Source organism: Myotis yumanensis, unplaced genomic scaffold (genome assembly GCF_028538775.1).
Source record: "Myotis yumanensis isolate MYYU_CA2020_CCGP unplaced genomic scaffold, mMyoYum1.0.hap1 SCAF_17, whole genome shotgun sequence".
NCBI lineage: Eukaryota > Metazoa > Chordata > Mammalia > Chiroptera > Vespertilionidae > Myotis > Myotis yumanensis.
The window spans coordinates 5080558-5105389 of record NW_027223768.1 but is presented as its reverse complement, the minus strand read 5'-3'; the positions used below and the strand labels follow the sequence as shown (position 1 = coordinate 5105389).

Genomic DNA, 24832 nt, shown 5'->3' with positions numbered 1-24832 from the left:
TCATTAAAAGTCCTGAAAAACTAGAATTCGTCTTTCGCTCTTCTCTGTAGGCATTTAAAATACTCTTTTCCCCCTCAAAACAGACAATTTTTAAAAACTGAAATATATTTGACATATAACATTGTATAATTTTAAAGTTAATACATTCATATATTGCGATATGATTGCCACTCTAGTCATAATTAGCACTTCTATCAAGTTACATAATTATTCTTTTTGGTGAGTGGAATAATTAAGTTCTAGTCTCTTAAAAAGCTTGAATACATAATTGCTGTTGATATTCACTACACTGTGCATTAGATCTCTAGGGCTTATGTCATTAAACTGGTAACTACTTGTTGTAAGTTTGTGCCCTTAAATCTCATCTACTCTATCCCTCCTTCGCCCCCTGCCCCCAGCCCCTGGTACCCACCATTTTACTCTGTTTTTACGAGTTTGGCTTTTTTAGATTCCACACAAAAGTGACATCAGACAGCCTTTGTCTTTCTCTGACTTATTTCCCTTAGCATGATGTGCTCAAGGTCTATCCATGTAGTCGCAAATACCAGATGTCCTCCTTTCTCATGTCTTAATAATACTTCATTGTAATATGTCACATCTTTTTAATCCATTCATCCATCGATGGGCACATAGGTTATTGTGAATAATGTGAATAAACATGGGGGTGCAGGTATCTCTGTGAGATCCTGATTCCATTTCCTTTGGGTATATACCCAGAAGTGGCATTGCTGGATTACGTGGTAGATACATTTTTAATGTTCTGAGGAACCTCCTTACTGTTTTCCATAGGGGCTGAACCAATTTGCATTCCCACCAACAGTGCACAAAGGTCCCTTTTCTCCACATTCGCCAGCGCTTGTTATCTCTTCTCCATGACATCCATCCCACAGGTGTCAGGCCATATCTCAACGTGGTTTTGATTTGCAATTCCCTGGTGATTAGTGATGTTCAGCATCTTTTTATGCACCTGTTGGCCATTTGGATGTCTTAGACAATGAATTCAAATTAGTGATAGTTTTCACCATCAAACAATAAATTCATTTACAAGTAGATTTTAAAAATAGTTCCAAGGCTCTTACCGAGACCATGTCTCTTGCATGCCACTTCTTCCTTTGTCCTTTATTCCCATGGGTGAAGAGTACCTGCCTTCTGCACTGGGCATCCTTTCAAAACCAGGACAGAGAAGGTGGGAGGTCGTATGTTAGCCGAGCAAACAACGTTTAATGTTATACAACTGAGAGGCCCGTCAGTGATGTGTGGTCCAAGACAGATTGATAAATATGTGGTCATTAACCAGATTTAATGAATAAAATTTTTACCACTCCCTTTTTCTCCTGTGTATAGACCATTGATTGTGTTAATGTAGCATTTAGGATGGCTTAGCGCCTGCTGAGCTTTCTGCCTTCACGATTATCACTGAGTTGTTCTAAGTGAGAAGCATCCACTTTGTTCTGGCTCGGACACTGGGATAGCCCACTTCCACACGTTATTCTAATATATTTAACAACCAGGCTCTTCTCCTTTCGCACAGAACAGGACAGACAATGAAGACAGTCACTGAAAACCAGGAGCTCTGTTGGCATAACTGAGACCATCAAGGACGGGCACAAGGACAAAGGCCTGGCTGCCCATGGACAAGGCTGATTTCTCAGAGCGTAAGGCTTCCAAGCAACGGGAGGATTTCCCTGACGATGGGGGTTTCTCCCAAACTAAGCTACACGCTGATCACAATTTTTCCTCGGAAAACAACATCCTGGGTGTCTCAGATCAAGTGATTCCAACAGCAGAGGACCCTCAAGAAAGGGCTGCCCATGAAGGGTCGTGCAGAAATGCAAGCGCAGTCTGGACTCTGGGTAAAATGACTGAACACGCTGCCAAGAAAAAATCTGATGAAGAACAATGCTGCCTCCCAACTCTTCACATCCCAGCTAAGAAAGGGGACCGTTCAAAGTCAGACCTTTCTGATGTTTTACAGCATCATCTTTCCAAAGAGGAGCTTTTAAAAGGCCAAGGCAGTCATTGTGAAACTCTCCCAGAGGTCTCCAGTGCGGACAGTCTTGATGAAGCCATTGTTAAAAGTTTTATTTTGCGTTATGTTAAGAGTTTTTGGCCAAAAGAACCAACCCCAGAACTCGCTGACCAGCTCAACCCCCTGAGGGAGGATGACATGGGCAGTGAGCCCAGCTGTTGCCCCACCATGACAGCAGAAAACACCTCTGAGACAGAAGAGCCAGTGGCTGCTGGAGACGGCAGCCTTCCACAAAGTTCCACTTTTCTAACTAAATCCAAGAGTCCAAGCAATAAACAAAAAGGCTGCCAAGAGCAGAAACTGCAGACAGAAAACACAAGATCAGGCCCTGGGTTCAAATATGGCCAAGTCTGTTACCGGTTCTCTGATCACTCTAGTGTTGCTCCCCAAGGGAAAATCCCTAAAAATAATACGATTGATAAACCACTTCTAACAGATAAACAAGCCAGCTTTTCTCCTGAACTGAGAGCTGGGTTAGCTCTTGGGCAAGAAATTCCAGAAGGCACAGCTAGGCCAGACCGTGCTGAGAAGGAAGAGCAGGAAGGGAAGACTGGGGACCCCTCCAAGCAGACAGAGGTAAGAGAAGTCGCCTCCAGAAACAGGCCCAGGCCGCTCCTCTGTGCCACAGCCGTTCTCTGGAAGGTGACTGACACCTTTTCTAGGTCTGAGGTTCTTGTTCCAGTTCTGAGCGAGTTCTGTGACCTCTCAGAAGACCACTGGGTGCCTCATGAGAAGAAGCAGGGGCTGGAATAACAATAACACATCATAGAATTAAATCCAAATTCTCCCACCTGGAATTTGAGTTTCCCCATCTTTTTTTTTTTTTTTAAATATATTTTATTGATTTTCTACAGAGAGGAAGGGAGAGAGACAGAGAGCTAGAAACATCAATGAGAGAGAAACATCGATCAGCTGCCTCACACACATCTCCCACTGGGGATGTGCTCGCAACCAAGGCACATGCCCTCCACCGGAATCGAACCTGGGACCCTTCAGTCCGCAGGCCAACGCTCCATCCACTGAGCCAAACCGGTTTTGGCGAGTTTCCCCATCTTTTTAAAAAAAAATGTTTTCATTGATTTCAAAGAGGAAGGGAGAGGGAGAGAGAGAGAAACATCAGTGATGAGAGAGAATCTTTGATCGGCTGCCTCCTGCACGCCCCTGTCTGGGGATTGAGCCTGCAACCCAGGCATGTGTCCTGACCTGGAATTGAACCGTGACCTCCTGGTTCATCGGTAGATGCTCAACCACTGAGCCACGCTGGCTGGGCTTCTCTAGTCCTTTCAGGTTGGAGAACTAGACTCTATAGGTTCCATACCCATCATGTCACTGAGACATTCATAATCATCAGTTTGGTGAGACCACAACCAGTTTCAGTGGTTCTCAACATGTGGGTCGCGACCCCTTTGGCGGTCGAACGACCCTGTCACAGGGGTCGCCTAAGACCATCCTGCATATCAGATATTTACATTACGATTCATAACAGTAGCAACATTACAGTTATGAAGTAGCAACGAAAATAATTTTATGGTTGGGTCACAACATGAGGAACTGTATTTAAAGGGCCAGAAGGTTGAGAACCACTGGTTTAGCTGCTGGCACTGGCCTGTTTCTGAGCTCTGTGTGCTGTGAGCGATGGGCAGCCCCTCAAGGCGAATCACTCTGGAATGTAAACTCCTGTCTGCCTGTATGAGCAGAAAGGGGTGTGTCCTGGTAAAAATGGCTGTCTTGACACCCCTTATGGAACGTAATGCATACTATTTTATGTTCTTCTCTAGGGTGTGGCTGCCATGAGTTTGGTGTTAGTGAGAGCAACAGACCTGGTGAGAAGGCCTCATGGGACTTGTGGTCTAGTTTTAGGAGAAATGTTTGCATGTTCCATATAATAGCATCAGACATGATAGTATTAACAGCTAATGTGTACTCAGTGCTTACCACATGCCTGAGTCTAAGTACTTAACACTTACTCCTCATAAGGACCCCAAGAATAGGTTCTGTTACTGTCCCCACTTTCCTGCTGAGAACCTGAGGGTTACGGTGATAAGTAATTGCCCTGGGCCACCCACAGATCAGTGTCGGAGGTGATTCAGCCTTGATGCAACACGGGCTGCCTGGAGGATCAGAACCATCAGCCATTCTGAATAATGGCGTCCTTGATCACTATCAACAGTAACACTTTCTTATCCTTTAATTATGCAGATGAAGCCTGCAACACACAACCACCAAGAACATCTCACAGGTACTAGCGTTTTTTCAACCTCTTTTCATTTAGATACACGTTTAGAAAAAATTTTTAAATAGCAAATGGTGGTGATTGCCACCGACTTCCATTTCCAGGACTTAATAAATCTGCAGTGAACTTGAGATGAACGGTAGCCCAACTTATTCTCTCTTCTATAGGAACAGGATCTGAGACACCCCTCTGGAAGCTGTCATCAACCTCTCAGAAAGACCCTTTCTTGAGTTCTTCCATATTCCAGAAGATATCCCAAGGGAGAGAGATGTGCCAGAAGCTAAAAGAACAGACTGATCAGCTGAAGACTAAAGTAATACCTTTAAAGATTATGAACAGTAGAAGTGAGCAAATTCAAAAATAAGATACCATGCCACTCATGAAATCTTGCAATTTTTTCACTGCAGGTGCAAGAATTTTCCAGAAGCCTAGCACAGGACTCCCCCGGCTACGAGCAAGACGAGAGGCTGGTAATAAGTCTCTCCTGGGGAATCTGCCCAGCACGGGCCTTCTCTGCAGCGGGCAGTGGAGGTGCTCGGGGGAAATGTTTTGCCAGGGGTTAAGGGCAGTAACCTGTGTCTATGGCTGAACAGCCCCCAGAGGCCTGGCGTTGGTCATACATATATAACTCCCTAGAATGCTAAATCAAATTGAATTAAGCATTAAATATGTCCTTAATAACACATTTCAAGCTGGTTATATGGAAACTAGGACAGAACTGTGCTAATGTTTATGAGCTTTCCTCTTTCCCTTCACCCATCTTCCCATCCCCCACTCTCCTTCCCAAAGTGCTGAGGCTCAGGTCTCACTGATTATTTGAGGACTGGGGCTTCGTGTTACAGGAGCGAAAAGAGCTTAGGATTCCTCTATGTGCTCAGCCCTCTCTCTTTCTCGGGGGATCTATTACTTATGGCTGTTCGCTGTTTTTCTTCACCGGTTGCCCCATAATAAATCTGAGACCAGGGCAGGTCCAAGAGACTAGCACACCAGCTGTTATAAAGGATCACAAAGCCCATCCAGAGTCGATGGGTCCCAGGGGATTTAGGTTATAAGAATTACCAGGATCTGACAACTCAATATATAATAACACTTCAAAAACTTAAAATTGATCCTGAAGCTGTGCTTTCAGATCAAAATCTTTGGGTTCCACATCCTTGCTGGTTGTATTTAATCAAGTCACTCATTTATGCTGTAACCACCACAGCCTTGTTCATCAGTGCCCGGGTCACGGGAAGTGGGGGTAGAGCCTGGCAATGGGGCAAAAAGCTGAGAATGTGAGAACCAGAAATGTGCAAAGTGGAAGATGTAGTCTAGGCCACTGGGTCAACCGCAAGACATGGTCACGAGTCCTGATGTAAAGAGCACAAGCAAAGCTCAGGCAGGCTGTGCTTCAGAGCCCAGACGGCACAAAAACTGGGAGGATCCGAACTTTAGGAGATGTTCCTTATTCATTCATTCATTCATTCATCATACTAATGAAATAACTAATTCATTCATTCAACAAACACTTATTGGGTGCTTCCCATGTCCCAGACTTTCTACCAGGCATTTGAAGATGATGAACTATTTCTTTTTCTAGCGGCGGATAGACTCCTAGGAACAGGCTGGTAAATAGACAAGTGACACACAGCTTGAGAAAGGTTACAGGTGATGCTAAGGGCGGCAGGGAAGAGGCTCACCCTTGTTAGTCAGAGCAAAGCACTTTAGAGGGCTTCCTAGGAGTGACCCTGAGCTGGGTATTGTAGGAGGAATCTAGGTAAGCTTGACATCTTCATTCAAAGTTGTTAGCCTTTCCAAATTCCTCATTTTAGTCAGGGCTCTCACACTCTGTCCATCTCCCAAGCTAGACCCCTGATCATTGACTGTGAGGTTTATAGAATCAGCGGCCTGGTAGGAACTAGGTGGCCTGCTCCAATGGAGTAATCGAGGAGAGTTTAATAAGCCATCATTTAACAACAGTGTGGGCCAGGTTAGGGACAGAGGAAGAACAGATACTCCAGCCCAAGGAGAGTAGCTGTAGCTGTAGGAGTAGCTGACAAGCTCTGTGGCTTTTGGTAGAGACACAGTTGGTGCATGATGATACCTGCAGGAGGAAATCAGGGAAACAAAGACCCCTACCTCATCCTTCTTCAGTTCCTCCCTCCTGTTGATGTCTATGGAAGGTCAGCCTCCTGGGCGGGGCACGGAGAAGGATGGAGGATGGATCTGGGGGGAGAAGTGGAAAATATTTACCACACTTGCCTTTTTTAATACCCAATAGCCAATGTTTCCAAACTGCTTTATCCATTGTTAATAATAATGATAGCTACCCACTATTGAGTATGTACTATGCTCCTGACACGAAGCATTAGCTCATTTAGTTTTCACAATATGAAAAAATTGAAGTTTAGAGTTCAAGTTCACTAAAATCATACAATTAGTAGGGGACAGAGTCTGAACTTGAACCCTGGTGGTCTGATCCTTTAACTCCTGATCCTTTTCTTGCTCTGGGGAATCTCTCTCCTCTCCATTTTCATGAGTGCTGCCTGGTCCAGGCCCTCCTGAGTACCCTTCAAGCCCAACTTCAGTCTCACCTCTTCCACTGAGCCATGGCAAAGTACTCCGATCCAGCCCAGGGCCAGATGTAGACATTGATCAGGGAATGTTTAGCAGCTGGGACTGTAGGGCTAAAGTCTCTATATTTCCAGACAAGACCCTGACCTGCACGGTTTACACATGCACCTGTGTGAGGCTGCATGTGGTGATGTGGTGACATCTGGAAGACCCATTCCAGCTTGGGGCTAACCTTCCAGCTGTTCCTTCCTCATCTCACCCTCTAAATGCCACAGACTCAAAGCCAGGTCCTCTAAGCTCAGTTCCCTTGTAAGATCTATGTGGCATCAGACTTACTCCTTAGAGCTCCGCTTTCCTCCTCTATAAAACCGGGGTAATAAATCTACTTTGCAACATCTACAACACTGATGAGTAAGTTAAGTAAGAAAAAGAACAGAATATATTCTAGAAGCTAAAAATCATTCTGCAAATATACAGGGTTATTAACGTCCCGTCAAGAGGCTCCGAGTGGGTTCAGAACCACCGAACTTTTCAGCTTTGTGCTACGAGGGAGGGTGGTATGTGGAGAAGGCCCCTGTCTGAAATTCAGATGTCAGACTCCAAAACAAAACAATGGCCAGGAGAAGGATGACGGCTCTGTTTTGCACTCCTGTAGGGTACACCCTCATGGGCTTGGGGGGAACAACTCCATGCGCAGGGTTACATGTGAATGATGCCAGTGCCTTCTCTGCCACAGGAGCTGCAGAAACTGCAGGCACATCTGGAACTGCTGAAGCAGGAGTTTGTGGCTGAGAAGCAGCTAACTTTGGAACAGCAAGTCCACAAGCCTAAATCCCCAGCTGTCAGTGACTATGACCCCAAAAGGTCAGGCTTAAACTGTGAGAGGTGGGAGGGTTGGAGAAGAGATCTCTTCAGGTGGGACTCGGATATGGCTGCTGGTTTAGTGCCCGAGAGCCACGAAAGGCCCAGGAAGGTCTAGGGTCAGTAAAACCCCTGCCACCAATGAGTAGGTGTCACCGCATGCGAAAGACAGTGAGGAATTCCTGCTACATGGAAGGTCCCGTGCTAGGTGATGACCAGATGGCGTGTCCAGAATGAACAGCTGTCTCCTGGCGGAGACAATGTGCCGCCATCTTGCATTTCGTGGATGTCATTAGAATTGGTTCTGAGACGAGGAAGGGCACAAGAACACCGTGGAAGGGCTCACAGTCTAACCCAGAGGCCCTTCCCTCTCCACGCTCCTCTGTCCTCTCCCTCACCCCCCTCTTGTCCTTATTTCTCCCGCCTGGCTCTTCTCTTCTGTCCCACTTCCCCCTCCGCCCCCATTTCTTTCTCATCCACAGACCATTTCAAAGGAGCAGTGGGCTGGAGAGGATTGTTGTCAGGTTGGTTAATGTTGGGGTGAGGGACCCGCAAATCCTGATAAAGGGAAAATGTTAAAACCTAAGTGATTCCTGAGCAAATCCACATTAGAACCTTAGATGCATACTTACACTGGAGTTTCCAACTGGCCATTTTCATGGCGCCACAATCCTCTTCCCAACCCAATAGCTTTAAGATGTATTCCAGGAATCAAGGCTGGGATTGTTTCCATATAATGTCCTGCAACGAATTAAAAGAATCCATTCAGTGGGCTTAATATTCGTAAGGTCAGCTCTTTCTATTCCTAGCATTTTAACACAAATCATTCTTGATGCCAAAATAGTTTAATGGTTTATAGTTTAGCACTTGCATCCTGAGGCTTTTTTTCCCAAAGTACAATTTTACTTTTTCAAAAAAATGAATGAAACCTCTGTCTACTGTTATTTCAATACCAACTAATTAGACAGCAAGGCTGGGGTTTTAATATTGATTTTCCCTCCAAAGCCTTTTAAAAAAAAGATCTCCATATGCTTTCCCTATTTGTTTAAGAACGAAAAGAGTAAGGATATTTATTTTCCAAGGAATCCCACTGTTGGCAGGGGTTTTAAAGACAGGCCTCTGTGCACATGAAGACCAAAGTTATGCAATTCAGGCCTTATTTATATCCCAGTTACACCCACACTGCCTGGCCCCAGCATAAACCAACAGAGTCCCAACTGCAATTATATCCCATACACAGGAGAAGCTTTCCACACGGGCAAGCTCAGTAAACTCAGTGGGCAAGCGAAGCTGCTCCGTCCCAGGCTGGTCCTCCTGCTCTCACATGGGCGTAACCTGTCAATGAGCAGAACCTCATACCCTGGAGGGACTGGTATGTCGAGAACCTTCTAAGCCCTGAGATCAAAGACCATTGCAGATAGCTTTTTCTGTAGGGAAAGAATTCTGCAGATTCATCAGCTAATTGCTTGTTGAAGTCAACTGTTGCACTCTTATGAAAACCTTCTTATTATTGCCTTTACAAGGTAAGATGCAAAAATAACTGTTTGGATTTAATGCATCTTGTTTGTTAGAATGTTGTCTGGAAGTTGTTTGAATCTTTCACACACACCAACACCCGAAACCAAGGGGCCAAGAAATGGGATTCTACCTCCATCAAGGCCTGATATCATCGTCTTTGGTTTTACAGAAAAAATAAATTCCCTCAAAAATATCTTTTCTCCGCCTCCAAATCTGCATGTTTTCACACACACACACACACACACACACACACACACACACACACACACACACACCCTTTCTTCCTTCACTCACTTTGCGGCCTCTCCAGCCCCATCTCTTCCCACGACCTGCGGCCTGCTTCAGTGTTTCTCTTCCTTCACATGTTCAGTCTCTCCTTGTCTGCTCTTCATTCTCTTCTGCCTGCCAGGGAAGAACACATTTCCCCATATCTTATTTGATTACCAATATGGTTTTTCATGCTGAGATCTTAGTCCCACCACTTACTGAACAGGCCAGCCTTTCCCATGGTGGAAAAAGCCATGTTATCGTATACAAAATCTCCATGGGTAACGGGACGGGTCTGTTCCATCCCACTGACCTAGGTATCTACTCCTACGTCAACCACACAGTTTAAATTACTGGAGTTTAGTATATATTCTGAAATGTTTCCTCCTGTTTAAACTTTCTTTAGCTATTCTTGCACTCTCTTATTAAAACTTTATCATCAGCTCACCAGATGTCCTTAATAAAGTTCCATTAGAATTTTGTTCAGGATCGTGTTGAATTTACAGATTAGTTTGGGAGGAGTTAAAACCTTTGCAGTGAGTATTTGGGTCCAGGAGCTTGTTTTCTTCATGTAGATTTGACACATTTTTTTGTTAAACTTGAGACATTGGAAGCACAGGAAGATTAAGTGATTTGCCCGAGGATGCACAGCCAATGGATAGCAAAATAGGGATCAGGGCCCAGGCCTTTCAAGTGACACTGAAACAGGATGCCCATCAGGGCGGGTGTCCATTATGGGTCCTTTCTGAGGACAGCCCATTTAATAACATAGATCAATGCCATGGTCAAGACCTGCTGTTACTGGTTAGAATGTTGACTGCATGCCCCACACGATGCCTTCTGTTTATTTAGGAAAGCAGAAGGTGAAGTCTCCAAGATGGAGATGCTTCTTGAAGATGTTGAAGGGAAGGTTGATGAAGGCAAACACACTTCAGTTGGCTCTCTTCCCGAGAGTTCTCCAACCCTCCCAGGTGGCCTGCCATCCGCATCCTCTCCACCCTCAGATGAGGTAATGCATAACCTACAGCCCAATTCCATGCCAGGAAACACGGTTCCTGTGCATTTATAGCATACGCATTCATGGAATTACAAAATTCTACTTTAATATTTCATAAAATTTAACTTCCCAAAGTCTCATGAATCATATTATTTTCAATGGAACCAGCTTGTAAAAATTAGAAGCTATTTCAAGTTTTGGTTTTTAAAACCTCTTATTAGTTTAGGCTGCAACAATGTAGTTTAAACTGATGAACCGCTGAAGAGCTATTTCTTCTGGATGGATAGTAATATTTCTGTGGATCGTGCCTGGAAGAAATAATTTTTCTTTTCAATGGTTTTGTACTCGCTCTTCCAAATGAGAATGACACTCTCAGTGCAAGAACCATTTCCATGAGCCCACATCTGCATTTCCTTTCTCGCAAGCTAAATTCTTTTGGATTGTCTGAAGATGCAATAGTAGGAATTCCAATCCATCACCACTGTCTTTCTACACTTTTTATTTTCTGTAGCCTCAACTATTGGAACATTTCAGACTAAATTCTGAGAAACTGAATTGTCTGGATAATTGCCTTAACTTGATTCTTTGGTTTTAGTCGGTATGTGAGACACAGCCTGCAGCTGACATTCAAAACTTGAATAGGTTTTTGTCAGAGTCAAGGACAACATGTTGAGCATTATACACAGTGGCGGGGCAAAAGTAGGTTTACAGTTGTGAGTATGTGAAAAAGTGCTTATTCTTGTATTATTATGTATTAATTTTTTTATCAATTATTGTTTTAATTTCCAAAGGAACATTGTAAACCTTTTGCCCACCCTGTATAAATGTTAGCCTTTCCAAAGAAGCATGTTCACATCCTCAAAACACCTAGCTTCCTGGCAAAATCTCATTCATTTTAAGGCCCAGCTGCAGAGTTAGGCCAGACAACTGGGAAAATATTAAGTGTAAATCAAATTCAGTATTGAGATTTTTAGTACACGAAGTGCTCTAAGGAGCAGGACTGTGCTTAAGAACACAGCATATGGGGAAAGGGGCAAATCCCAGCTGTGTGTTACTTGCTACTCTGGGTGACCTGTCAGGTTGCTTAAATTCCCTGAGCCTCAGGTTACTCATCATTAACATGGGAACAATGGCCCAGGGTGGTGGGAAGGAATAAGGGGGCCACCGGAGAAGCACCTGGCACAGGAGCAGTCAACAAATGTTTGTTTTCGTCATAAGAAAACACTGAAACCTTCCCCAAAACGAATGGGCAAAAGATGTGAACTAAAAAGTCGCAAGTAGGAAATACAACTAATTAGCAAGCAGCTGGGAAATGCTTATCTCCTTTAATAGCAGAGGAAACGCTCATGAACGCAGGGTGCCACCCCTTATTAAATTAACAAAAACATTTTCGACTGATCATTCCTGATGCAGTGGAGGGTGTGGCCACTGAGTGGCCCACATTGTTGGTGGCTGTGTAATTCCCACTGTTGTGGAAAGCAATTTGCCAGTTCCTGTCATTACACAAACATGTTCGTACCCTTTGACCCAGACACTTCCTAAGGAAGTCATTCAAACACGGAAAAAGCTAGCTGCACAATGCTGCTTGTGCCAGCACTGTTTATCATGGTGAGAAAGGTGCGTTTCTCTTCTGTTCCCCTAGAGCACGGTGGGGAAGGTCCAGCCCGTGGGCTGTATAAGGCTCAGGAAATCATTTGGTCTGGCCCTGCCAAAGCATTAGGGTGAGCTAATTAAATGTTTGACCAAGTGTAGCAGGCTAATTTTTAAGTTGATAATTTTGTATGGCCCTCAAATGATGTTATAAATATCACCAGAAAAAAGGTTCCCCACCCCTGAAAAGGGTAAAACCACCATAAGAAATACAGGCTGGGTGGTGTCAGCCCTTTCAGGCCAGTAATGCCATTTTTTTTTTGGGGGGGGGGGGTGGTGGTGGTGTTAATTCCCTAAACTTTGTTATAATTCTTAGTGGATTGTATTTCTTTGGAAAAGCTTTCAGAGCTCTACTAACTGATGGTCGGACTGATAGATTTAAAATTAGCTTCTAACATCTGTTCGTCCTCTGGTGAAACCAAAGGGTAAGAAAAAGGGAAGAATACCCTCTCGTCTGTACACGAGATTTAAAATCTGCTTGGGGAAGGGAAGAAGACAGTATGTTGTGTTGAAGGTTCTTTCTCTAAGTCCTGGCCTGCAACACAGACCCACCGAGGGAGGAGTGAGAACCGAGCCGCCTGCGGTGGTGAGCAGCGAGCCTGGGCTGCTTGCTGGGCAGAGCTGTGCATGAATGTGAGCAGCCAGGGGGTGAGTCACTTCCTGGGTCACAGCTGCATCTGTGTGCTTTGTGGTGCAGGACCCCCGCCACACCTCCGCCTCCGGAAGGCAGCAACGTGCAGAGACAACCGGCCGGAGCTGTGCCTTCTGCCACCGGGTCCTCGAATGGTGAGGGCTTCTGGCTGCTAAGCTGTTGGGGTGGGTGGGAGCCGGGCCTGGGATAATGCCTCAGTGAGAGTGGGCGTCAACTTGCTGACCAGCTGCCAGAGCCACTGGCCCAGTTACAGAACCGCAGACCTCAGGGCTGGGCACGCAGCCCAGCCTCCCTCCCATTTACAAGTCCCTGTGGCTGTGGTTCTCCACTGGGGACAGCATCAAAGTCACCGGGCAGATGTTTAAATCATGCACACGCCTTAGCCCCACCTACTGTGACATCCTTGCCAGGGTGGAGCCTGGGAGGAATTCTTGTTTACATCTCCCGGGTGATCCTGATGAGCCCCTGGGTGAGAATCTCGGCTACAGCACAGGGAGGGTGGTCTGTCCTGAGGGCTCCTGGGAACACTGCCAGGTGGGATAGTGTTACACACCCTGTCCACCAGCTCCCCACCACCACTCCCCTGGGGTGAGGGAAATTCCCTGTTGGGTCCCCCCTCTGCTCCCTGGTCCCACCAGAAATAAACCTTATCCCACACCTCAGGGCTTACTTCTCCCATCACTTGGCATGAAATCTTCAAGTTATAAATCGTGCACACAGATATAAAACCCTACGTAGACATCCGTGATGCTTTGGAAATGCTCATTGGAGCAGCTGTTGGCCCATGTGAATTCAGCATCATTTATTTGAAGCTTCCATGAACTGGGGCCAAAGCCTGGCTAATTACCTTGGGAAGGTCAGGAGCAAGGAGGGCAGAGCTGTTTGGCAGCTGCTGTTACATGCACGTAATGGACTAATAGAAGCAGATGAGGAGGCTGACAGACTGGGGTTTCCTGAAAGAAAGCATTCCCCACGGGAACCGCACTCGTCATAAGTGTTCCATTGAGTTTCTGCCTTCCCCTCCCCCCCAAGGGACACAGCAGGGGGTGTGCTAACATCTACTGGTGTCACCTGGTGAGGCTCAGGACTTTAAACCACCATGTCCGTCATCAGCTCTGACTCTAAACACAAGGGGCACTGATGTGCTTCCTCCCCAGTCATCCCAGCCCACTGTTTGTATTTCTAGAATTAAACCTAGATTCTGAATTTTTTTTAGGTTTTATTAAATATAAAAATTTTTTATGCTTAAAGAACATTTTCATCAAGCATTCAAGGTACTAAATGTTTCTCTTCCAAATTCCTAGCATAGACCTAGAGAGACCAGTGTTCTCGACTAAATATACTTTTCTCTGATGGACAAGATGGAGAGAGAAGCACAACCAAGTATAAAATCAGACCTAATAGTGAAGCTACTGCTGGGGAGGGAGGAGGCAGACATGAGTTACAAACTGCAATCTCGGTCAGTGCCGTAATAGTCCCGGAGGAATGAACTGAGCAGAGGGCTCCTCCGCTCTGTCAGCAGACGGAGCTCTCTCAGGTGGGGTGTGTTCCTTGTAAAGCTTGCTGATGGACAGGATGCGGCAGGGCATTTGCAGGGTGGTGTGTTTGCATGCAGGTAAATGGCATAGACGCTGCATGCAAATGCTTATCCCTTTGTGTTGTTTCTGCGGCAGGACTGGATTTAAGCCACTAAGACTGTCTTCTCAAGTAGAGTTGCCCTGAGCTGTTACATTTGGCAGGAAGATTTCAGCGCACAGAGACGCTTAAGAGGCAGAAAAAGAAAGTCGTGTTGGACTGAACTCACTTGAGTGAGATCCAAGTTTCCCACTTTGGAGAGCAGATGTTCAGAGGCCCCAGCGGAGGGGGTGGAGAGAGAAAATGGGGTGTGAGGAAGTGTGACTCAGGAGGACAGAGTGTTTTTCCAAGGGGAGGGGAAAGGCTTGGCTTCCCAGCCCCAACCCCACAGGCACAGCGAGACCTGCACGCTCGTGCCAAGCAGCACCTCATACCCTCCCTGGGAATCGGTCTCAGTCCTGCCTCACCCGCTTGGGCCACGATCCCTTGGGCATAGTGCCTCCACACGAAGAATGAGCACCTTCCCCCTGGGGCTATGACTGTACCCAGGGGCTGAGCGAGAGCTTTAAGAATGTTAGTGGGATTCCTTTGGAGGAGTTAGGATTTCTGTGAAGGAGGGAGACTGAAGCAACAGGTCAGAGGAAGCAGCTGGTAAATGACAATTGTAGGGCATCTTTCTGATGCCCCCTGGTGGCCTGTACTGATAAAATTAAGCTCAGCTGTCCCCCAGCCTCTAGACCAGTGGTTCTCAACCTGTGGGTCGTGACCCCTTTGGGAGTCGAACGACCCTTTCACAGGGGTCGCCTAAGACCATCAGAAAACACATATATAATTACATATTGTTTTTGTGATTAATCACTATGCTTTAATTATGTTCAATTTGTAACAATGAAATTGGGGGTCACCACAACATGAGGAACTGTAATAAAGGGTCGAGACATTAGAAAGGTTGAGAACCACTGCTCTAGACCCATAAACCTGGGACAAAATCCTCTTTATGGACTCTTGGGATACAGTCTGTTTGCACTTTTAAAGTCGAAGCCATGTGACCCATAGTGGCATACAGCACAGCTTCTTCCCCTGATAAGAACTGATTGTGAAACATGAATATGAAAAAAGCTCCAAATTTTATAATTCCAAACTTTAAATTTCTATACTGTGTATGTATGATGATTAGATATTATCCTCTGGGGAACAAACAGATTCACTTTTTAAAAAAATACAATATTTCCTTTTTTAAAAAAAAAATATATTGCTATTGATTTCAGAGAGGAAGGGAAAGGGAGAGAGACAAACATCAATGATGAGAATCATTGATCAGCTGCCTCTTGCACATCCCCTACTGGGGATTGAGCCTGCAACCCAGGCATGTGCCCTTAACTGGAATTGAACCCAGACCCTTCAGTCCTGGTTGATGCTCTATCCACTGAGCCAAACCAGCTAAGGCCAAACAGATTCACTTTTAATGTTTGGAAACAATGTCCTTATCAGGCTAAACTGCACTGGGTACCACTTCTCAGGGGGAAGCTCACAGACAGGCAGAGGGGACCCCTGGGAGGATGACATGCCCCTGCTGTACCGTCCAGGCTGACATAAGAAACGCGACATGTCCCCTTTACCAAAACGCTATCTCTATTCAAAGTCTACTGATGATTCATGGGGTCTATGCACCTTTTTAGGAAGCAAACCCTGGAGAGGAAAGGCCACAGAAGGACCAGCTGTGGAGGGCTTCCCATTGCCCTTCAGGAAAAGGCACCTCATCCAGACTCACTTCTCAGTAAGTTGAGGGGGCTGGGGCTGTGGGTACTCAGTCTTCAAGGTCCTTCCCTGTGGGGTCTGCTCATGGTGGGTGCCAGCTTGCCACTGGTCACTCCAAATAGCACTGCCTAGGCTGCAGTGTTGCATGTTTTTTTTTTTTAATGTAAAGAATTAAAAATAAATGATTTAAAAGATGTAGTCAGGTAGGTGAACGTGCCCACACCTATTTCTGGCCAACACCTCAGGACTGCATAGATTAGGTCCCTGGGTACCCTCAGGGGTGTGTCACCCATCCAGCACGACCCACGTGTACACCTATAAGTTTCCTGCCGCTCGAGATCTGCTACCCACTTGTCCATGCACGTGTCAGAGAAGCACAGACAGTCAGAGCTGGGAGGAGACCCAGAGAGCACAGGGCATGGAATTCAGTGGTTTTTAGTCCTAGGAGCCTTCTTCAATGTGAATGGAAGCAGAACATCCTCTGTCAGCTTTGCCTTGGGTGGGGAAGAGGCGGGGCCGGGCCTGCCTGCTCAGACAGCTCCTGAGTGTGACAATCACCCCCAAGCCTCATCTACCCCATTTACACATGACGAACCGGAGCCAGAGAGCGAACAAGGATTATGCTCAGAGAGCTTACCTTCATACAGCCTGTTAGCCAAAAGCCGTTTCCCAACTCACTGTTCTGTCACATTTAGTTCTATTTGTTCTCTGTAGATGATATATTTTGTGATAATAAATATAGGTTTCATTGAACACTTATATACCAGATGCTGTAACAGAGTAGAGCTTTTCGAAGTGTGGTCGAAGGCCTCTGGGAGTCCCTGAGACCCTTGCCGGGACCATGAGGTCCTCTCCTTTCTAACTATACTGTATATTGCTGCAAGGCCAATATTGCAACAGACTGAATGGAGATGCAGCTATGAAACCCTGCTGTCTTCTATTAACCCAGATAGTCAAGATACTTGCCAAGACATAAAGCATACCACTCTTCTAATTTCTATTTTCAAAAAGTTAGCTTTTGTTAAAAAGATGTTCTGTTAATATGAAATGGATTATTCTCATTTTAAATGATACCATAAGTAAAATATTTTTTAGATACTTCAGTTAAAAACAACTTTTTTAAGCCTCGGACTACCCATTCAGTCTTGGAAAGATCTGAGTGATTGAAGTAAAAATGATTTTAAGTTTATCTATAGATATTTCTCTACCCACCCATCTGCAGCTGACTGACTATTAAGGACAGCTCTTCTCCAGTGCAGGGGGACATTCCACCACAGGTACAGAAAATGGTGTATATCATGGTAGACGGCAGGACAAACCACCTCAGCAGAAGTTCTCTAGGGCCCTCAATTTTATGTGTGTAGAAGGGTTATGAAATCAAAAGTTTGAGAACTGTTGACATAGTATATATAATTTAACTGTACAACACCCATGTAAAGTAGGGATTATCTTTAGGGATAAGGAAATGGTGGCTCAGAAAAATTAAGAGACTTGCCAGGTCAAAGAGGTGGTGTGTTGTTACCTACTGCTGGGTAACAGGGGACCCCAAAACTTAATGACTCAGAACAGCCAACACTTACTAGCGCGTTTCTGTGGGTCAGGAATCTGGGAGCAGCTTACCTGGGTAGTTTGGGCTCAGCATCTCTCACCAGGCTGCAGTTAAGGTGCTGGCCAGCACTGATGTCATCTGAAGGCTTGACCGGGGCTGAGAATCTGCTGCCAAGATGGTCACTCATAGGGCCATTGGTTGCTAGAGTATTACTAAGACATGGTGCCAGCTTCCCCAGAGCAAGGGATCCACGAGAACGAACAAGACTGGAAATGTCAATATCCTTTATGACCTGATTTTGGAAGTTATTTACCATCACTACTACTTTATTCTCTCTGTTAGAAGCGAGTCACTAATCCAGCCCACCTCTTGAACAACATGTCAAAGAGTATGTGGAAAACAAAACAAAAGAATATGTGGAGCCCTAGCTGGTTTGGCTCAGTGGATAGAGCATCGGCCTGTGGACTGGGGGGTCTTAGGTTCCATTCCGGTCAAGACCACATGTCTGGGTTCCTGGCTTAATCCCCAGTGGGGGGCGTGCAGGAGGCGGCCAATCAATGATTCTCTCTCATCATTGATGTTTCTATCTCTACTTCTCCCTTTCTCTCTGAAATAAAAATATATATATGTATTTTTAAATATATTTTATTGATTTTTTACAGAGAGGAAGGGAGAGAGATAGAGAGCTAGAAACATCGATCAGCTGCCTCCTGCACATCTCCTACCGGGGATGTGCCCGCAACCCAGGTACATGCCCTTGACCGGAATCGAACCTGGGAGCCTTCAGTCCGCAGGCTGACGCTCTATCCACTGAGCCAAACCGGTTTCAGCAAAAATATATATTTTAAAAAGACTAACTTTTCTTCCTATATTCTTCAAAGTAACCCAACCCTGTTCCTCTTTATCATAAAACATTGCGTGCGTGTGTGCGTGCGCGCGCGCGCACACACACACACACACACGAAGGGTATGTGGACATATGTCGACCCATCCAGCGAAGGGGCAGAGGCAGGCCTCAACTTCAGGCCTGTCTGAATCTCTCACTCTCCAACTGTGCAACACAGCCTTCCCAGGGTAAGTCCCTGTCCTCTGTTTGTAATTTCCTTGGGTTCAGGATCAAGAAGGCACTCAATAACTATGCATTGAGTGAGGTTCGGGGAAGAAAAGAGTCCTTTCTAGAGCTCCTCCCATTTGTGACTTACACTTTGAAAGACCAAGTCCCCGACAAGTGAACTCATGGATGCAGTGGCTGCTAGCACTGGCAGAGCTGTGTCCCGGAGCTGAGATGTGGCTTGGACACTCGAGCCTACCGTGCTCACCTGCCTGGCCCAGGCTCCCACCCCGTGGCATCCCCTGGAGCATCCCACTGCCGAGCAGGTTCTAGACCTGCACCAGACACACGCTCTCCACCACTGGCCTCGGGTGGCACTGGCGAGGGCACAGCTGATTCAAGTTCCTACCTGAGTTTATGAACTAACTTGGGGAAAACCATCTTTCCAACCGTCTGGGTGAAAAACACGAGCTCCTGGCCCACAGCAGGGGCTGAGAAGAGAATGTGGATCTACTGGGGCAATCTGGAACAATGACTAAATGCAAGATCATCTGATAACTCAGAGGGCCAAATTCTCACAGGCCCACCTGTTCCGCAGGCCTTTACCAAGCACCCACGAGTGCTAGGCAAATGGAGGCTCTCTTATCAGAACACCTCTCTGCTGTCAGGAAGGGACCCTGAATGTCACTCCTGGGCTGGCAACTCCCCTTGGTAACCGCGGGGAAGTTAAGTACTGTGGTGTCTAGTGCAGACCTCGCCCGGTTAGAGCTCTGCTCGCCATACCACACTGTATGGCTACGACCAAGACTCACACTTCCTTGGTGTAACGGGTTTCTTCAGGTCCTGGCACTGGGCTGCAGAGCAACACCTGCGAGACCTGTGGCACTAGGACTCCCAACTGCCCCAGAGGCGGCCGGAAAGAACCACTTAAAGGTCAGGGCGACCAGGGAGCCTCCAAAGGGGTCAGAAGTGGGGACAGCTGTTGTTCCCAGGCAATGAGTCATATTTTTAATCTTTCCTTTTTAGAATTTCATTACAGATACGACACCCCGGGACAGAATTACTTAAATCATGGCGAAGGAAGAGCCTTTGTCCAGTTCCTATTTTTAAATGAAGATAAGAATTCTCCACCTTGTAAGTACACCTCCTCCGTGATCCCATCTTTGTGAACAACCCAGTCTCCCTCCCAGGCCTGGGAGACCCACACTGCTCCTTCTTCTCCTGTCTGCTACTCCTGAGGGGGAGTGAAGCCTCGCTCCTAGAGACCAGTGGTAAGACAGGAGGCCTGGAAGGAAAAAGAGGGAAAGGTAGAGGACGGAGGAGGGGTGACTTTAATACAGGTATCTTCTGTTTAGTCCAGGGGTCCTCAGACTATGGCCCGCGGGCCACATGCGGCTCGCCGAAAACATTTATCCGGCCCGCCGGGTGTTTTTGCCGCCGCTGTCTGTTGCTTAGCAGCCGACTAGTTTTTTTTTAAACTATAGTCCTGCCCTCCAACGGTCTGAGGGACAGTGAACTGGCCCCCTGTTTAAAAAGTTTGAGAACCCCTGGTTAGTCTCTAATTTCTAGAATTGTCCTAGTGACTTAATTTCTGACTCTTAGAACCCTAAGTCGGAGGGGACTTCAGGAATCCAAGTGGGTCAACCTCTTGGGATATATTACCCCTCCACCTTCAGATGAAGTCGTTGAGCCCAGAAAAGTTAGACCACATGCCCAGGTCGCACAGCTAGCACCCAGGGAACCTAGACTCCTGGTCTCTTTTCTGCTAATAATTCCTTTTAAAAATGGAATTTCTTTCCTGAATTCTCTGACTTCAGAATACTTGATACAAAGTTCTTTGTTTCCTATGTTCCCCAATTTTCTTATTTATTAAATTTTATCAAATGTTTCATTCACATAGAGAAGTTCAGAAAATGATACCCACATATCCACGATTTGGGGATCGTTTCTGATGCTCTGAATTTAATCAGAACCAACATTTTCCAGCTTATTCAAAACCAAACTGGATCTGTTCCCAGAGAGCAAATTCAAAATCCTCTCAAGATGAGCGTGAGCCCAAACCAGGAAAGTAAGTATCACTTTCTCATTAGTAATGATGACAAGAATGGCTACCCATTGGTTGGGTGCATACTATGTGCTTAATGCATTAAATTACCTCCCCAAGATCATCTAGATTCTAGATCCTAAGTAGGAGAGCCGGATTCAAACTGAAGTCTGGCTAAGACGTCAGTCTTTCATGTGTTCACTCACCACGTTATCTGCGTGTCCACAGCAGGCGCTGTGCTAGCTGCTGAACACAGTGACAGAGTGGACTCTGTCCCTGCCCTCAGGGAGCTCACTTTTTGGGAAGAGGTGGCTGTGTGTGTGAGTGCCGAGAAGGGGTCACTCAAAGTGCTATTATCTAATATGGGGGTTCAGGGAAGCTCAACTCCAAAGATTAAATATGAATGAGCTAGCAAGGGAAATGGGGGGAAGAGAGACCCTTCCAGTCTACGTGAGCTTCCGATGTGGGAAGGCCCTGATGTGGGAAGCTCAGCTGCGGTCACCCACCAAGGCACTGTGACAGCGGCAACACGGAGAGTGCCGGCCTCCACCAGCACAAAGGCACCCTGCACCCCAGAGCTGAGGGTGGCGCTTCACACGGGTATCCCTGTGCTTTTGCCTTCCAGAAAAAACCTTAAGGCTCCCATGACCTCCACTTCAGACCTGGCTACATCCTCCCCCCATTTCCACTCTGGCAGGGTTTCTGGAAGCAAATCCTTAAGCGACGTTAGCAGTGACAAAGAAACGAAATCTGAGGTGAGGACTCAGAAAAACATTCTAGAATCCTTGCAGCTTGTAAGTTTGGTCTTGCTGACCACAAAATTGATGGCTTCTAAATTATTACAGTATGGAGCACCCAAAATGCTCTGCTAACAACAGTGTGTGCTCAGGACTAACCTAAAGACACAGGGCCTGAGCAGCCACGTGGTGTGTGCTACTCCTAAACTGGTTCCCAGGGAAACTTTGTGGGCAGTGCTTCAGCTACAGGATCCCCTGGCTGCTCACAGGACTGTTCCGACAATCGGCTTACAGCTGCTAGCCACATATTTTTTTCCAATCAGAAACTCGAATCCCAGGCCACTTCCCAAGGCTTGTGCATGCATGCGTGGTATCCCTGCCCTCTCAGTGGTCATGTCCCCCAGTCCCCTTCAGTGGCCCCAAGAACTTTCCTTTTCTCAGATCTCTTTCTCGACAGCAGGGAATGGGCCCAGTAGGTTTCTGACCTCACCCTCTGATTCATGCTCATCAGTCACGTGTCAGTCCTTTTTCTGTCCCTTGCCCTAAAAAATACCTTCCATCTCTGACTGGTTTCCTAGGAAACCAACTCTCAAAAACAGAAACAGACCTGGTGGAAAAAACAGAAACAGACCGGGTGGAAAAAAGAGCACTCCCAATTCCACCTGGCAGTGTGTGATGACAGAACTAAGTTAACAGGAACAGTGGCAAACGTGTGTGACTAAAATGTACGCACTTGTCCTCCACAGGGTTTAGCCGCATCTCTGGACCATGCCCTGAGGACAGCAAACATTTTGAAAGAAACAACTGATCAAATGATCAGAACTATTGCAGAAGATCTCGCCAAACTACAGAGATGGAGGAATCGATTGAAATACTAGTTTGATGCAAAGTGACTGGGGATTTGAGAAAAAAAGAAAGGCAAAGAAAACTTAATCTTCCCCTCAAATTATTTTACTTATTACACAATTTAGAAGGATAAATTTCTAGAGAAAATGCCAAAACCATAAGAAATGGGGAACCCAACGGTACTTAAATGAGAAAAAAGGGACCTCTGATTCTTATACTCTAATCAACAAGTATTTATTTTAAAATAAATCTGTTATTCCTCACATAATAAGAGAAGAGAAATTAAAACATACTTTTAGTTATTAGTATGGCAAAAAAAAAAAAAAAAGTTGGAAAACCCAGTATCAGAGGCTGGGGGAGACAGGTACTCTCAGGCACTGATGCTGGAAGTACAAACTGGTGCAAATTCTAACAAATTCGACGTGCACTTGACCTTGAGCAGCAATTCCACCACTAGCTGTTTACTTCACAGGTGACTCACCCAACAGGCCATGGTATGTGAGGGAGGATGGCCATGCGGCACAGATGGGAACAGACCCAACTGGAACTAATCTAAACACCCAATGTGGCCATTCATAAACACAGATGTCAGTCATACAATTAAGACTCTGCAGCCAGTGAAAAGAATGAGGTGGGTTAATCTTCAAGATAGTGTGAGGGGGCAGCACGATGCCTAACAAGGCACAGGTGTGATCTTTTGCGTATGATCTTCAAAGGGCACACACACCACTGGAAAGCACACAGAAACACCGAGTGGGCCTCTAGGAAGAGGAACCGGGAGTTCTGTGGGGAAGTGGAGGGACTTTACATTGACTTTCTGTAGTTCTTACAAAATTCTCATAAATCATTTGGTTGAAGATCTCTTGAAGCCAGAAATAGACAAAAATGACAGTCCTAGCTCTAGGTTCATGAAATTTGGGACAAAAGTGAAGACAATTCATTATAACGGTGTAGTCAGTGGTTCTTTCCCTCTTTCCTGAGGCCTCCATTCACTCCAAAGTCAAGAAATGGCTTTCCGCTCCCAGGTTGTGCTCAGGGGGAAGAGCTGGATCATTCCCACAGAGAGGGTTCTGTGCTGACCACACAGCTGGAGAAGGGGTTATTTTTAACTCTGGGGCTTGGAAATGAGTTTTGGTGCCTTGCAGGAGAGAGAGAGAGAGCAGAGGCCAGACTCAAGACTCCTCTGACTTTGTGGCCAAGTTCACATTAGGCTGCAGCACTGTGAGGAAGAGTCAAGACTGTTGGTCGAATTTTAAGAGGAAAAAAAATGGGGCTTAAACTGTATACGTGCTCAGGGGCTTCTAGCTTCATCACAGACCTAAACTCATCACAGCTTGAGAACCTGTCTGTGCACCAAGCATCGCCACCCTGTCCCCAAGTTTAAAATCACACAACTCTCTGGCTTAAGGTGTTCTGAAGCGACGCATTGTTTCTTGACCTTTCTGGGGTTCAAACCTCTCTGAGATCTGATGAAACCTGTGGAGCCTCCCTCCCTATGCGTCACTCTCCCACGAAAAAGCGATACGTGAACAGGAACAACTTGGCACCCAGTTTTCACAAGTCCACGGGCACTGAACAAGCCCATGGAACTCCGGGTAGAAAGCAGCACCATCAATGACCTTCCTGACCCCTCGCATTACCCTTTAGAGGAGCTCACTGCTGAAATCATTTTTATTTAAAAACAGAACCCACCTCTGCTGTATGTAGCTGTATTCTAGATGTAATTTCTCATCTCCTTGATGACTGAGGGTATTAGCAACAGTCATTGCACCATGACTCATCCGAGGCACAGAAGTAGGGCAACCGCCATCAGGCTTCTTCGGAAGTGCTACAGGCTCTGATTTGCAAAGATAATGTGAGATTTACTGATGCTGTAGCTTTGGCTGTGGCCTCCCTCACGCAACTTCTTTGTGCCAATGCTGATAGACCTCTCTTCTAATCCTGCTGCAGGAATAAGCCAGAAAAACAAGCTTGTTAAGCGACAGTGATTCTATCTCCAAATGCTGAGTCACAGGCTCAGGACTGCTGGGGGCAGGGGTGTTGTAAAGACACTTGGCACCCTCCAGAGCATAGAGGCCTCTGTGCTTGCTTCCTGCTTGAGGCACCAGGACCAAGATAGCTGGGTGAGGGACAGCTTGTAGAATGCTATCACCTCTTTAGAAGTTCTAGCCATCCACTTTAACTACAGAGTACATATATGAAAACGCATCCTTTTACTATTCATTCCAATTCAATCTTATTGTTAATAATTACTTAAAATATACCTAATACATACTAAATATGAATATATATGTATCTATATTTAATACCCAAGTGTTTGGTAGTAAAACTTTGCTATAGAAGGTATTTCTTGCTCCTTTGATTTTAAAAGAAATTGGCCTGGCCCTAGCTGGTTTGGCTCAGTGCATCGGCCTGCAGACTGAAGGGTCCTGGGTTTGATTCCGGTCAAGGGTACATGCCCAGGTTGCGGGCTCGGCCCCCAGTGGGGGCATTCGGGAGGCAGCCAATCGAT

At 46.0% G+C, this 24832-nt stretch overlaps 1 protein-coding gene and 1 long non-coding RNA gene across 4 annotated transcripts; one reads left to right on the top strand and one right to left on the bottom strand.

Moving 5' to 3' along the window:
* Positions 1 to 426: 426 nt before the first annotated feature.
* On the bottom strand, positions 427 to 24453 carry LOC138995838 (uncharacterized). Of its 3 annotated transcripts, none has more exons than XR_011468679.1 (6): positions 24013 to 24453; positions 9489 to 9596; positions 8309 to 8417; positions 6381 to 6467; positions 1080 to 1163; positions 427 to 986 (listed from the first exon to the last, which is right to left on the bottom strand). It is a non-coding gene; the product is annotated as an uncharacterized lncRNA (long non-coding RNA). The 3 variants fall into 3 exon arrangements; XR_011468678.1 differs by having other exon boundaries at positions 427 to 967; XR_011468677.1 differs by having other exon boundaries at positions 427 to 1163.
* AKNAD1 (AKNA domain containing 1) lies at positions 1631 to 22454 on the top strand. The gene is made up of 13 exons (XM_070396572.1): positions 1631 to 2605; positions 4229 to 4268; positions 4436 to 4575; positions 4670 to 4732; positions 7552 to 7679; positions 10314 to 10470; positions 12806 to 12894; positions 16015 to 16130; positions 19522 to 19626; positions 19720 to 19827; positions 20680 to 20761; positions 21363 to 21492; positions 22221 to 22454. The coding sequence occupies exons 1-13, from the start codon at positions 1631 to 1633 to the stop codon at positions 22350 to 22352; spliced, it is 2265 nt and encodes a 754-aa protein (XP_070252673.1). The 3' UTR covers positions 22353 to 22454.
* Positions 24454 to 24832: the final 379 nt, after the last annotated feature.

What these genes read in the sequence shown, in the direction of transcription:
- AKNAD1 (XM_070396572.1), top strand. Translation starts at nt 1,631, where the DNA reads ATGGACAAGGCTGATTTCTCAGAGCGTAAGGCTTCCAAGCAACGGGAG. An exon ending in ACCCCTCCAAGCAGACAGAG is followed by an intron (nt 2,606 to 4,228) that starts GTAAGAGAAGTC and finishes TTAATTATGCAG; the next exon opens with ATGAAGCCTGCAACACACAA. An exon ending in ACAAAGAAACGAAATCTGAG is followed by an intron (nt 21,493 to 22,220) that starts GTGAGGACTCAG and finishes TGTCCTCCACAG; the next exon opens with GGTTTAGCCGCATCTCTGGA.